We start from the raw sequence: 15,188 nt of genomic DNA, 5'->3' as shown, positions 1-15,188 counted from the left end.
CGTGTGCCTGTCAATGGATCCACGGCTGAGTTTCTTGGTATCACTGGGCTAAAATCTGGGTAGAATACTGCATTTCTGAATTATGAGAGTTTTTGATGTAAAAACCTTACTAACATCATAAGTCTACCTCAGGAAACATAAAAAAAAGAATATATAGAAAGGCTCAAATGAACAGCCAACCATCCAAGGTGTTTCTACACTTATAAGGAGAATTTCCAGAATCCCCACAACCCTACATATGACAAGTGAGGTTTGGAGAATAGATGGAGATTATAATTCAACAATAAATGAGGAGAAGATGGTAAAAACAATGGTAGCAGGAGAAAGCAGAAATGGGTTTGAGGACATTACAAGAAAGGTAGAGTAACAGAACAGAAGAGAAGAAACCATTATCTTCAGACATGCAGCCTTTAATATTAAACTGTCAGGACGAGACAGCAGAACATGTGACGATGATCTGACCCAAATATTATTTGAACAACTTTATTCAAACCCATGTTTATCATAGAAAAAGACAAACAAACACACAGTTTTGCACACAGCATAGTTCCAGCATATGTGTTGGTACACTGAAACATTGCTTTTAGCAGAGAACAAGATAAAGTGCAAAAAAACATGAGGTTGGTAAGGACATAAGAGCGTCCGGTTCTGGGCTCATGGTGCGCAGTTTATATTTCAAACCAGTTAACATCTTTAAATCAGTCTATACGGATTCTCAAGTAAACAAATACAGAAGGAATGGTAATACAATTGTTAGCAACTTCCCAAAACTGGAAGGAAAAAAAGTTACAGCACAGGTTTAGCAATGGATTCATGATTGTTTTGAACTTTGAAAAGATTTTAAGCAAGTACATCACAACTTATTACAATCAAAATTACAAGATTACTTTGACAGACCGGACCGTCATATGACAGTTTATGAACCATCATATGACAGAGCTGTTTATGAATGAGTAAATATACCGCAGAACACTGAACCTCAGGTGCATACAAGGCACAGTTTTCCAAAGTCTGTAATGAGAATGGCATTTGTAAATGAAAGCGAATCTTTCCCTGATACGAGTGATTGGGTAAGCCAACAGAAGCTCTTCATCTTTGGTTTCGTTCTTGTCTGACGTGGACCGAGAACTTCCATGTGTCGGTGTATTGCGCGAGCAGGATCTCTTCAGGGAAGAACTCTTCCACCTCGGGAGGAACGTCCAGATCTTTACGCTCCATGTAGGACACAACCGTGTCTTTCAGACTGCAGACACACACAGATCACTGAGTTCAGCCAGAGCTTTAGAGACACATCAACACAATCTTAACCAGGCTCACAGTTTATGTAGAATAGGAATATTTCCCCATATTCCCCACCAAATGTGTGTTAATTTACTAAATATTTAGCTTAAACTGATTATAGTAATTTAAGTAAGTATTTTCCACTTCATGATTACCACAGTTTTATGGAATGGTCCTTTTTTTGTCAAAATGGGTCAACGAAAAAAGCTACATTTATACTCTGATATTCTTACAAACTGTAGTCATTTTCGTGCTGCTAAGACAACCAACGTCCACGTATACACTGCATTTAAAAGTGTTTGTCTCTCCTGAAACTCTGCAGGGTGAATCCGCTAAAATATCCCCAATATTATAAACACAGTGAAGGCTCATATTTAGCTGTATGTTCTTTTAATTTATGGAAACATCTAAGCATTTGTTATACACGCCTGTGGTGTGATTTATGCACATTTGTTTGAAATAGCCTACATCATGTGATCAATCTGCCCATACAGGCTCAGTTTTTGTATTGTTTACACGACGGATACACACTCTCATTTTTTTTATGTTATTTATTACCATGTTGGGGTGCGTGTCTATTTTTCATAAAATGCATCAACTCGGAATTCATAATGTTGGTTTGATTGCTTGTGTTACATGAGAAAATAAATATTTGAGTCTCCCGGATGTATTAGATTTAATGGTCCGGGTCGCTGTCTTTATGTCAAACGGGCCGGGAATTAAAAGAGTGGTGCTGTCGGATAACGGGTCGGTGTTCTGTTAGGTAGAACGTGTGCGGGTTCACCAAACAGGACTCTGACGTGAAACAGCTTCATAAAGAAATAAATACAAAAATACACTTTTTCAGAACACTTGACAGATTCGCTCAGATCTCTCAAATAGGAATGAAAAGTTTTGAAATTTATATGCATCTATACACCTGTAATTTAGGAATTATATGTAAATTATGAACTGAGGCAAAACTGAACCCCCTGCAAAAGAAGAAAAGCGAAAATTGGTGTAAAAGTTGCAGCAGAGCTACTATCATCCCATCATGAGGGCTCACCCCCAGTCAGGCTTGAAGGTGTCCGTGGCTTTGGGGTCCTTCAGGACCAGGAGCAGGAACTCGTGCATCTCCAGCAGGAAGGCGTCAGCGCTGGACTTGGTGAAGAAACTCGTGAGCAGAGTCTTGTGTTCCTCCTGCAGAGGACGCTTGTACTCTTTGCTGATTCCCACAAATGGGTCCTGAAGTGCAGATGAACACAGTCATTTTCACACACACACACTGAATACGGCAGAACACGGTTTAGTGTGTTGAGTGTCTCACCCTCTTCAGACGAAGCATGGTCTCAGATTTCAGAGAGCTGAGCATCTGCCACAGCGCCACACAGTGTTTCAGACTGCACCTGCTCAATGCCTGCGCGCACACACACACACACACACACACACACACACACACTCAGTTTCATCACACTGTTTTATGAACCAATCTAACTATACACAGCTTCCTTGAGGCGAGTTCTCCTAGTCAGAGATGCACCGAAATGATCCGATAATTTAGGATACACTGAAACTGAGTTATACAAGCATTTAAATTACACATAAGGCAGTTTTTATCTCAACTGTTTCATAACAGAACTATTTCTTGTTTTCATGACTGATTTATTCAAACATACATTAAATAATGAAGACAGGTTAAGTAAAAAATATTGAAGACAGGTTAAGTAAAAAATATTGAAGACAGGTCAAGTAAAAAATATAATGAATATGTAATATGGTGCATATATTTATCAAAATGCTTGTCTCTAGAGCTGTTTTCTAGCTAACTAATGAGTTTATGGACACTGAATAGCTTTCTTGAGGTGAATGTAAGGTTAACTGTATTACTGACGTCTTTCCCCGGTTGAAACACTGATAAAAAGCGATTACATGAGACAGGATTCATTTTGGTAAGTTGTAATGTATCTTTGTTTCCTATGGAAGCTTGTTTCCGCCACAGAATAAAACATTTTAAAAGATAATTGCAACTTTTTATCTCACAATTGCGAATTAACATCTCGCAGTTCTGACTTTATTTCTCAGAATTGCGAGATATAAAGTCAGAATTGCGTGAAATAAAGTCGCAATTGTGTGTTATAAAGTCAGAATTGAGAGATATAAGTCAGAATTGCAAGAAATAAAGTCGCAATTGCGTCTTATAAAGTCAGAATTCTGACTTTTTTTCTCGCAATAGCGAGTTTATATCTCGCAATTCTGACATCTTTCCTCAGAATTGCGTGTTATAAAGTCACAATTGTGAGATATAAAGTCCAATTCTAAGGAATAAAAAAACAGACTTTTTTTTTTAACCTCAGAATAGTTTATATCTCACAATTCTGACTTTATAACACGCAATTGCGACTTTATATCATGGAATTCTGACTTTATATCTCCCAATTGCGTATTATAAAGTCAGAATTGCGAGATATAAACATGCAATTCTGAGAAAAAAAGTCTGAATTTCAAGTATATTTCTCGCAATTTTGACTTAATAACACACAATTGCGACTTTATATCACGCAATTCTGACTTTATAACCTGCAATTGCGACTTTATATCACGTAATTCTGAGATAAAAAGTCAGAATTGTGAGATTAAAAAGTCGCAATTACCTCTGCTTACACACCCTCTGCAGTTCACCCATGTTTATTGCGTGCTTGTAACTAGTAAAGAGGAGATGAGATGATCGGTTCTCATGCCGCTTGAACTGAGGTTACAGCGATCCGTCACGCCGTATTAAAGAGCGCCAAAACGACATTTACTGTTTGAATTTCATAATAAAATCGACAGAGCACAAAGCCTTTCGTGATTATTGGATGGCGCACTCCAAGTTCACTCCTAGTGTGATGTTCAGAGACTAAAAGATTTTAGATTTAAGAAACCATATGGTTACCGATTAAAATCGAGATATTAAGATTGTCAATCAATTCAGAGCCAGTGTCCACACAGCTGACATGTTTAACTGTTGTAGCTTATTGACATTATCAGCACTTCTCTGATGACGTTCTGACTGTAGCCTTGTTTCCACCACAGGGTCTTTCCCCAGGAACTAGGGACTTTGGGCTGGTACTCGGTGTGTTTCGAGCGAAGGAACCAGGGGCTAAATGAAGTTACGGGTAAATACTGTGCTCATGACCCACCTTGTAGATGTGCGAGCCCATGTGGTCCGTCATCTGCAGCACCTCTTTGAGATAGGAGCTCAGCTGCATGTGTGGGTCAGCGCCGGTCATGGCGAGGAAGCCCAGGGCCAGCTGGACGGTGGACAGCGCCTCACACACGTCGCTGTAGGACTGCAGATCCTTCACCAGGTCGTGCTGCGTCAGCGGCTGCAACGGCTCCTGTCACACACAACACAACACAGCTTGAGGAATGCTTTCAAATCTCACAAATATCATTGATTTCATTAAATATACAATTTAAAAGGTGCATTTAAACAACAGAAATGATTAAGAGCATTACGCACTATACGCTTGCTAGGAAAGGGTTTTCTTCGTGGAAGTTTTGCATTTGGTGAGCTGATAAAATATTAAAACTCAGTCAAATCAATATTTTGTGTACAGTTATTTAATTATGCCATCCAGTATCGTGGACTCGCTCGTTTCATACAAACACAGCGGCAGCCATTTTGCGACTAGTGTTTTGTACACTGTTGGATTATAAAATACAAACAGGTATGATTTTAAACCAGTTCATTTTGAAATCAATATTTCTTATCTCCATAATTATTTATGTTGTGAAATGCTGTGTAATAAGTGTTATGATTGTACCATATCTCTTAAATGTCCGTCTAGTTTGAACTTGCCGCTGAAACTGCTCTCTCCGCGGAAGCTATGCATTTAAAGACCCAACTCAGATCAATACTTCTAATTATTTGTGTCTATGTGTTAAATGTGTCTAATTATTTACTTATGTGGCAAGTAGCCGTGTAATAATGTACATCCAGCCGGTTATGTACATCCAGCCGGTTGTTATCTCAGAATAAACCCCCTTCAGGCTGATGAAGACCTGATCCTGATCACCCCGTCAGGGTTTATTCTGAGATAACAACCGGCTGGATGTACATACATAACCAACACAAAATATAAGTAAGGAATGATTGGAGAAAGGAATAAAAAGTAAATTATTCCACTTATACTACGGTTACGGTTTAAAGACAGCCCTACTGTGAGCTACGAAGTTGTTAATCGATAGTATTTGTTACTGTTAAAGCCCTTAGCCCGCATTATTTCAACTTCTTTAACTTCATTTAACAGAACAATTTTTGTTGAAAAACTACATTACCCATAATGCTGTACAGAAAATTCCACCAATCAGAGTCAAAACAAGCAAAAAGCACCAAAGGATCTCAATAGCCCCGCCCACTCCCATGAATCACTGCGAAAGACGTAATCGAAGCAACCTCTCTACGCTCTCAAATTAGGCTAGTCTTGGTTCATGGCTGATAATGCTTCAATGAAGACTTCTTAAAAATCCCTATGGGCGAAATGATTGGAAAAATACTTCTGGAACCAAACCAGCACTGCTGAAAACGTGGACGGGTGATATTGCTTTATGATACACTATCGCACACGTTAGAACATCTGTCAACCAATCAGAATCCAGCATTAAATAAGATACAGATTAAACATGTATAATGTGACTTACTTGTTGAACTTTGCCCTTCACATCTTTTAATATGATCTCATAATTTCTGTCCTGTCTGTTCACCAATGTCGGAATCCCCTGAAAAACAAAATGAGAATAAATAAATCAGTAAATACAACTTTTCTAATACATATACTTTGCAGAAGCCTGAAGAACTCCTATAAATCGCTCTGAGCAGGCATTAGTCAGTGGTGCAGTGACGTACAGTAATGCTGATGTGTGTCAGTGGTGCAGTGACGTACATTAATGCTGATGTGAGTCAGTGGTGCAGTGACGTACAGTAATGGTGATGTGTGTCAGTGGTGCAGTGACGTACAGTAATGCTGATGTGTGTCAGTGGTGCAGTGACGTACAGTAATGCTGATGTGTGTCAGTGGTGCAGTGACGTACATTAATGCTGATGTGAGTCAGTGGTGCAGTGACGTACAGTAATGCTGATGTGAGTCAGTGGTGCAGTGACGTACAGTAATGCTGATGTGAGTCAGTGGTGCAGTGACGTACATTAATGCTGATGTGAGTCAGTGGTGCAGTGACGTACATTAATGCTGATGTGTGTCAGAGGTGCAGTGACGTACAGTAATGCTGATGTGAGTCAGTGGTGCAGTGACGTACATTAATGCTGATGTGAGTCAGTGGTGCAGTGACGTACAGTAATGGTGAAGTGAGTCAGTGGTGCAGTGACGTACAGTAATGCTGATGTGAGTCAGTGGTGCAGTGACGTACATTAATGCTGATGTGAGTCAGTGGTGCAGTGACGTACAGTAATGCTGATGTGTGTCAGTGGTGCAGTGACGTACAGTAATGGTGAAGTGAGTCAGTGGTGCAGTGACGTACAGTAATGGTGAAGTGAGTCAGTGGTGCAGTGACGTACAGTAATGGTGATGTGAGTCAGTGGTGCAGTGACGTACAGTAATGGTGAAGTGTGTCAGTGGTGCAGTGACGTACAGTAATGGTGAAGTGAGTCAGTGGTGCAGTGACGTACAGTAATGGTGATGTGAGTCAGTGGTGCAGTGACGTACAGTAATGGTGATGTGAGTCAGTGGTGCAGTGACGTACAGTAATGCTGATGTGTGTCAGTGGTGCAGTGACGTACAGTAATGCTGATGTGAGTCAGTGGTGCAGTGACGTACAGTAATGGTGATGTGTGTCAGTGGTGCAGTGACGTACAGTAATGCTGATGTGTGTCAGTGGTGCAGTGACGTACAGTAATGGTGATGTGAGTCAGTGGTGCAGTGACGTACAGTAATGCTGATGTGTGTCAGTGGTGCAGTGACGTACAGTAATGGTGATGTGTGTCAGTGGTGCTGTGACGTACAGTAATGGTGATGTGTGTCAGTGGTGCAGTGACGTACAGTAATGGTGATGTGAGTAAGTGGTGCAGTGACGTACAGTAATGCTGATGTGTGTCAGTGGTGCAGTGACGTACAGTAATGGTGATGTGAGTCAGTGGTGCAGTGACGTACAGTAATGCTGATGTGTGTCAGTGGTGCAGTGACGTACAGTAATGCTGATGTGAGTAAGTGGTGCAGTGACGTACAGTAATGGTGATGTGAGTCAGTGGTGCAGTGACGTACAGTAATGGTGATGTGAGTCAGTGGTGCAGTGACGTACAGTAATGCTGATGTGTGTCAGTGGTGCAGTGACGTACAGTAATGGTGATGTGTGTCAGTGGTGCAGTGACGTACAGTAATGGTGATGTGTGTCAGTGGTGCAGTGACGTACATTAATGCTGATGTGTGTCAGTGGTGCAGTGACGTACAGTAATGGTGATGTGTGTCAGTGGTGCAGTGACGTACAGTAATGCTGATGTGTGTCAGTGGTGCAGTGACGTACAGTAATGGTGATGTGTGTCAGTGGTGCAGTGACGTACAGTAATGCTGATGTGTGTCAGTGGTGCAGTGACGTACAGTAATGGTGATGTGAGTCAGTGGTGCAGTGACGTACAGTAATGCTGATGTGTGTCAGTGGTGCTGTGACGTACAGTAATGGTGATGTGTGTCAGTGGTGCAGTGACGTACAGTAATGGTGATGTGTGTCAGTGGTGCAGTGACGTACAGTAATGCTGATGTGTGTCAGTGGTGCAGTGACGTACATTAATGGTGATGTGAGTCAGTGGTGCTGTGACGTACAGTAATGGTGATGTGAGTCAGTGGTGCAGTGACGTACAGTAATGGTGATGTGTGTCAGTGGTGCAGTGACGTACAGTAATGGTGATGTGTGTCAGAGGTGCAGTGACGTACAGTAATGCTGATGTGTGTCAGTGGTGCAGTGACGTACATTAATGGTGATGTGTGTCAGTGGTGCAGTGACGTACAGTAATGGTGATGTGAGTCAGTGGTGCAGTGACGTACAGTAATGGTGATGTGTGTCAGTGGTGCAGTGACGTACAGTAATGGTGATGTGTGTCAGAGGTGCAGTGACGTACAGTAATGGTGATGTGTGTCAGTGGTGCAGTGACGTACAGTAATGGTGATGTGTGTCAGTGGTGCAGTGACGTACAGTAATGGTGATGTGAGTCAGTGGTGCAGTGACGTACAGTAATGGTGATGTGTGTCAGTGGTGCAGTGACGTACAGTAATGGTGATGTGTGTCAGTGGTGCAGTGACGTACAGTAATGGTGATGTGTGTCAGTGGTGCAGTGACGTACAGTAATGGTGATGTGTGTCAGTGGTGCAGTGACGTACAGTAATGGTGATGTGAGTCAGTGGTGCAGTGACGTACATTAATGGTGATGTGTGTCAGTGGTGCAGTGACGTACAGTAATGGTGATGTGTGTCAGTGGTGCAGTGACGTACAGTAATGGTGATGTGTGTCAGTGGTGCAGTGACGTACAGTAATGGTGATGTGTGTCAGTGGTGCAGTGACGTACATTAATGGTGATGTGAGTCAGTGGTGCAGTGACGTACAGTAATGGTGATGTGAGTCAGTGGTGCAGTGACGTACAGTAATGGTGATGTGTGTCAGTGGTGCAGTGACGTACAGTAATGGTGATGTGTGTCAGTGGTGCAGTGACGTACAGTAATGGTGATGTGTGTCAGTGGTGCAGTGACGTACAGTAATGCTGATGTGTGTCAGTGGTGCAGTGACGTACAGTAATGGTGATGTGAGTCAGTGGTGCAGTGACGTACAGTAATGGTGATGTGTGTCAGTGGTGCAGTGACGTACAGTAATGGTGATGGTTGTCAGTGGTGCAGTGACGTACAGTAATGGTGATGTGAGTCAGTGGTGCAGTGACGTACAGTAATGGTGATGTGAGTCAGTGGTGCAGTGACGTACAGTAATGGTGATGTGTGTCAGTGGTGCAGTGACGTACATTAATGGTGATGTGTGTCAGTGGTGCAGTGACGTACATTAATGGTGATGTGTGTCAGTGGTGCAGTGACGTACAGTAATGGTGATGTGTGTCAGTGGTGCAGTGACGTACAGTAATGGTGATGTGTGTCAGAGGTGCAGTGACGTACAGTAATGGTGATGTGTGTCAGAGGTGCAGTGACGTACAGTAATGGTGATGTGTGTCAGTGGTGCAGTGACGTACAGTAATGGTGATGTGTGTCAGTGGTGCAGTGACGTACAGTAATGGTGATGTGTGTCAGTGGTGCAGTGACGTACAGTAATGGTGATGTGTGTCAGTGGTGCAGTGACGTACAGTAATGGTGATGTGTGTCAGTGGTGCAGTGACGTACAGTAATGGTGATGTGTGTCAGTGGTGCAGTGACGTACAGTAATGGTGATGTGAGTCAGTGGTGCAGTGACGTACATTAATGGTGATGTGAGTCAGTGGTGCAGTGACGTACAGTAATGGTGATGTGAGTCAGTGGTGCAGTGACGTACAGTAATGGTGATGTGTGTCAGTGGTGCAGTGACGTACAGTAATGGTGATGTGAGTCAGTGGTGCAGTGACGTACAGTAATGGTGAAGTGAGTCAGTGGTGCAGTGACGTACAGTAATGGTGAAGTGAGTCAGTGGTGCAGTGACGTACAGTAATGGTGATGTGTGTCAGTGGTGCAGTGACGTACATTAATGGTGATGTGTGTCAGTGGTGCAGTGACGTACATTAATGGTGATGTGTGTCAGTGGTGCAGTGACGTACAGTAATGGTGATGTGAGTCAGTGGTGCAGTGACGTACAGTAATGGTGATGTGAGTCAGTGGTGCAGTGACGTACAGTAATGGTGATGTGTGTCAGTGGTGCAGTGACGTACAGTAATGGTGATGTGTGTCAGTGGTGCAGTGACGTACATTAATGGTGATGTGTGTCAGTGGTGCAGTGACGTACAGTAATGGTGATGTGAGTCAGTGGTGCAGTGACGTACAGTAATGGTGATGTGTGTCAGTGGTGCAGTGACGTACAGTAATGGTGATGGTTGTCAGTGGTGCAGTGACGTACAGTAATGGTGATGTGAGTCAGTGGTGCAGTGACGTACAGTAATGGTGAAGTGAGTCAGTGGTGCAGTGACGTACAGTAATGGTGATGTGTGTCAGTGGTGCAGTGACGTACAGTAATGGTGATGGTTGTCAGTGGTGCAGTGACGTACAGTAATGGTGATGTGAGTCAGTGGTGCAGTGACGTACATTAATGGTGATGTGTGTCAGTGGTGCAGTGACGTACAGTAATGGTGATGTGAGTCAGTGGTGCAGTGACGTACAGTAATGGTGATGTGTGTCAGTGGTGCAGTGACGTACAGTAATGGTGATGGTTGTCAGTGGTGCAGTGACGTACAGTAATGGTGATGTGTGTCAGTGGTGCAGTGACGTACAGTAATGGTGATGTGAGTCAGTGGTGCAGTGACGTACAGTAATGGTGATGTGTGTCAGTGGTGCAGTGACGTACAGTAATGGTGACGTGTGTCAGTGGTGCAGTGACGTACAGTAATGGTGATGTGTGTCAGTGGTGCAGTGACGTACAGTAATGGTGACGTGTGTCAGTGGTGCAGTGACGTACAGTAATGGTGATGTGTGTCAGAGGTGCAGTGACGTACAGTAATGGTGATGTGTGTCAGTGGTGCAGTGACGTACAGTAATGGTAATGTGTGTCAGTGGTGCAGTGACGTACAGTAATGGTGATGTGTGTCAGAGGTGCAGTGACGTACAGTAATGGTGATGTGAGTCAGTGGTGCAGTGACGTACAGTAATGGTGAAGTGAGTCAGTGGTGCAGTGACGTACATTAATGGTGATGTGTGTCAGTGGTGCAGTGACGTACAGTAATGGTGATGTGTGTCAGTGGTGCAGTGACGTACAGTAATGGTGATGTGTGTCAGTGGTGCTGTGACGTACAGTAATGGTGATGTGAGTCAGTGGTGCAGTGACGTACAGTAATGGTGATGTGTGTCAGAGGTGCAGTGACGTACAGTAATGGTGATGTGAGTCAGTGGTGCAGTGACGTACAGTAATGGTGAAGTGAGTCAGTGGTGCAGTGACGTACAGTAATGGTGATGTGTGTCAGTGGTGCAGTGACGTACAGTAATGGTGATGTGTGTCAGTGGTGCAGTGACGTACAGTAATGGTGATGTGTGTCAGTGGTGCAGTGACGTACAGTAATGGTGATGTGTGTCAGTGGTGCAGTGACGTACAGTAATGGTGATGTGTGTCAGTGGTGCAGTGACGTACATTAATGGTGATGTGAGTCAGTGGTGCAGTGACGTACAGTAATGGTGATGTGTGTCAGTGGTGCAGTGACGTACAGTAATGGTGATGTGTGTCAGTGGTGCAGTGACGTACAGTAATGGTGATGTGTGTCAGTGGTGCAGTGACGTACAGTAATGGTGATGTGTGTCAGTGGTGCAGTGACGTACAGTAATGGTGATGTGTGTCAGTGGTGCAGTGACGTACATTAATGGTGATGTGTGTCAGTGGTGCAGTGACGTACAGTAATGGTGATGTGAGTCAGTGGTGCAGTGACGTACAGTAATGGTGATGTGAGTCAGTGGTGCAGTGACGTACAGTAATGCTGATGTGAGTCAGTGGTGCAGTGACGTACAGTAATGGTGATGTGTGTCAGTGGTGCAGTGACGTACAGTAATGGTGATGTGTGTCAGAGGTGCAGTGACGTACATTAATGCTGATGTGTGTCAGTGGTGCAGTGACGTACAGTAATGGTGATGTGAGTCAGTGGTGCAGTGACGTACAGTAATGGTGATGTGTGTCAGTGGTGCAGTGACGTACAGTAATGGTGATGTGTGTCAGTGGTGCAGTGACGTACATTAATGGTGATGTGTGTCAGTGGTGCAGTGACGTACAGTAATGGTGATGTGTGTCAGTGGTGCAGTGACGTACATTAATGGTGATGTGTGTCAGTGGTGCAGTGACGTACAGTAATGGTGATGTGAGTCAGTGGTGCAGTGACGTACAGTAATGGTGATGTGAGTCAGTGGTGCAGTGACGTACAGTAATGGTGATGTGAGTCAGTGGTGCAGTGACGTACAGTAATGGTGATGTGAGTCAGTGGTGCAGTGACGTACAGTAATGGTGATGTGTGTCAGTGGTGCAGTGACGTACAGTAATGGTGATGTGAGTCAGTGGTGCAGTGACGTACAGTAATGGTGATGTGAGTCAGTGGTGCAGTGACGTACAGTAATGGTGATGTGAGTCAGTGGTGCAGTGACGTACAGTAATGGTGATGTGAGTCAGTGGTGCAGTGACGTACAGTAATGGTGATGTGTGTCAGTGGTGCAGTGACGTACATTAATGGTGATGTGAGTCAGTGGTGCAGTGACGTACAGTAATGGTGATGTGTGTCAGTGGTGCAGTGACGTACATTAATGGTGATGTGTGTCAGTGGTGCAGTGACGTACAGTAATGGTGATGTGAGTCAGTGGTGCAGTGACGTACAGTAATGGTGATGTGAGTCAGTGGTGCAGTGACGTACAGTAATGCTGATGTGAGTCAGTGGTGCAGTGACGTACAGTAATGGTGATGTGTGTCAGTGGTGCAGTGACGTACAGTAATGGTGATGTGTGTCAGAGGTGCAGTGACGTACATTAATGCTGATGTGTGTCAGTGGTGCAGTGACGTACAGTAATGGTGATGTGAGTCAGTGGTGCAGTGACGTACAGTAATGGTGATGTGTGTCAGTGGTGCAGTGACGTACAGTAATGCTGATGTGAGTCAGTGGTGCAGTGTACATTAATGGTGATGTGTGTCAGTGGTGCAGTGTACATTAATGGTGATGTGTGTCAGTGGTGCAGTGACGTACAGTAATGGTGATGTGAGTCAGTGGTGCAGTGACGTACAGAAATGGTGATGTGAGTCAGTGGTGCAGTGACTTACATTAATGGTGATGTGAGTCAGTGGTGCAGTGACGTACAGTAATGGTGATGTGTGTCAGTGGTGCAGTGACGTACAGTAATGGTGATGTGTGTCAGTGGTGCAGTGACGTACATTAATGGTGACGTGTGTCAGTGGTGCAGTGACGTACAGTAATGGTGATGTGTGTCAGTGGTGCAGTGACGTACATTAATGGTGAAGTGAGTCAGTGGTGCAGTGACGTACATTAATGGTGACGTGTGTCAGTGGTGCAGTGACGTACAGTAATGGTGATGTGAGTCAGTGGTGCAGTGACGTACAGTAATGGTGAAGTGAGTCAGTGGTGCAGTGACGTACAGTAATGGTGATGTGAGTCAGTGGTGCAGTGACGTACAGTAATGGTGAAGTGAGTCAGTGGTGCAGTGACGTACAGTAATGGTGAAGTGAGTCAGTGGTGCAGTGACGTACAGTAATGGTGAAGTGAGTCAGTGGTGCAGTGACGTACAGTAATGGTGATGTGTGTCAGTGGTGCAGTGACGTACAGTAATGGTGATGGTTGTCAGTGGTGCAGTGACGTACAGTAATGGTGATGTGTGTCAGTGGTGCAGTGACGTACAGTAATGGTGAAGTGAGTCAGTGGTGCAGTGACGTACAGTAATGGTGATGTGTGTCAGTGGTGCAGTGACGTACATTAATGCTGATGTGTGTCAGTGGTGCAGTGACGTACAGTAATGGTGAAGTGAGTCAGTGGTGCAGTGACGTACATTAATGCTGATGTGTGTCAGTGGTGCAGTGACGTACAGTAATGCTGATGTGTGTCAGTGGTGCAGTGACGTACATTAATGGTGATGTGTGTCAGTGGTGCAGTGACGTACAGTAATGCTGATGTGTGTCAGTGGTGCAGTGACGTACAGTAATGGTGATGTGAGTCAGTGGTGCAGTGACGTACATTAATGCTGATGTGTGTCAGTGGTGCAGTGACGTACATTAATGCTGATGTGTGTCAGTGGTGCAGTGACGTACATTAATGCTGATGTGTGTCAGTGGTGCAGTGACGTACAGTAATGCTGATGTGTGTCAGTGGTGCAGTGACGTACATTAATGGTGATGTGAGTCAGTGGTGCAGTGACGTACAGTAATGCTGATGTGTGTCAGTGGTGCAGTGACGTACATTAATGCTGATGTGAGTCAGTGGTGCAGTGACGTACAGTAATGCTGATGTGTGTCAGTGGTGCAGTGACGTACAGTAATGCTGATGTGTGTCAGTGGTGCAGTGACGTACAGTAATGGTGATGTGTGTCAGTGGTGCAGTGACGTACAGTAATGGTGATGTGTGTCAGTGGTGCAGTGACGTACAGTAATGGTGATGTGAGTCAGTGGTGCAGTGACGTACATTAATGGTGATGTGAGTCAGTGGTGCAGTGACGTACAGTAATGGTGATGTGTGTCAGTGGTGCAGTGACGTACAGTAATGGTAATGTGTGTCAGTGGTGCAGTGACGTAAAGTAATGGTGAAGTGAGTCAGTGGTGCAGTGACGTACATTAATGGTGATGTGAGTCAGTGGTGCAGTGACGTACAGTAATGGTGATGTGTGTCAGTGGTGCTGTGACGTACAGTAATGGTGATGTGTGTCAGTGGTGCAGTGACGTACAGTAATGGTGATGTGTGTCAGTGGTGCAGTGACGTACAGTAATGGTGATGTGTGTCAGTGGTGCTGTGACGTACAGTAATGGTGATGTGTGTCAGTGGTGCAGTGACGTACAGTAATGGTGATGTGAGTCAGTGGTGCAGTGACGTACAGTAATGGTGACGTGTGTCAGTGGTGCAGTGACGTACAGTAATGGTGATGTGTGTCAGTGGTGCAGTGACGTACAGTAATGGTGAAGTGAGTCAGTGGTGCAGTGACGTACAGTAATGGTAATGTGTGTCAGTGGTGCAGTGACGTACATTAATGGTGATGTGTGTCAGTGGTGCAGTGACGTACAGTAATGGTGAAGTAAGT

The 15,188-nt window shown here is 44.3% G+C and overlaps 1 protein-coding gene across 2 annotated transcripts in view; it reads right to left on the bottom strand.

The window, feature by feature from the left end:
* Nucleotides 1–254: 254 nt before the first annotated feature.
* The window catches only part of LOC307169716 (E3 ubiquitin-protein ligase rnf213-alpha), a 69,727-nt gene continuing 54,793 nt past the window's right edge, over nucleotides 255–15,188 (bottom strand). For both annotated transcript variants that reach the window (XM_079890493.1, XM_079890494.1), the window contains exons 68-72: nucleotides 5,944–6,021; nucleotides 4,440–4,637; nucleotides 2,588–2,677; nucleotides 2,327–2,505; nucleotides 255–1,243 (exon numbers count right to left, since the gene is read on the bottom strand). In XM_079890493.1, the coding sequence (XP_079746619.1) occupies nucleotides 1,090–1,243; nucleotides 2,327–2,505; nucleotides 2,588–2,677; nucleotides 4,440–4,637; nucleotides 5,944–6,021 (699 nt within the window). In that variant the 3' untranslated portion in view covers nucleotides 255–1,089. The remainder of the gene's footprint in view (nucleotides 1,244–2,326; nucleotides 2,506–2,587; nucleotides 2,678–4,439; nucleotides 4,638–5,943; nucleotides 6,022–15,188) is intronic.

Source organism: Squalius cephalus, assembly GCF_949319135.1.
Source record: "Squalius cephalus genome assembly, chromosome: 1".
NCBI classification, from domain to species: domain Eukaryota; kingdom Metazoa; phylum Chordata; class Actinopteri; order Cypriniformes; family Leuciscidae; genus Squalius; species Squalius cephalus.
This window is presented reverse-complemented; position numbering and strand designations above follow the sequence as displayed.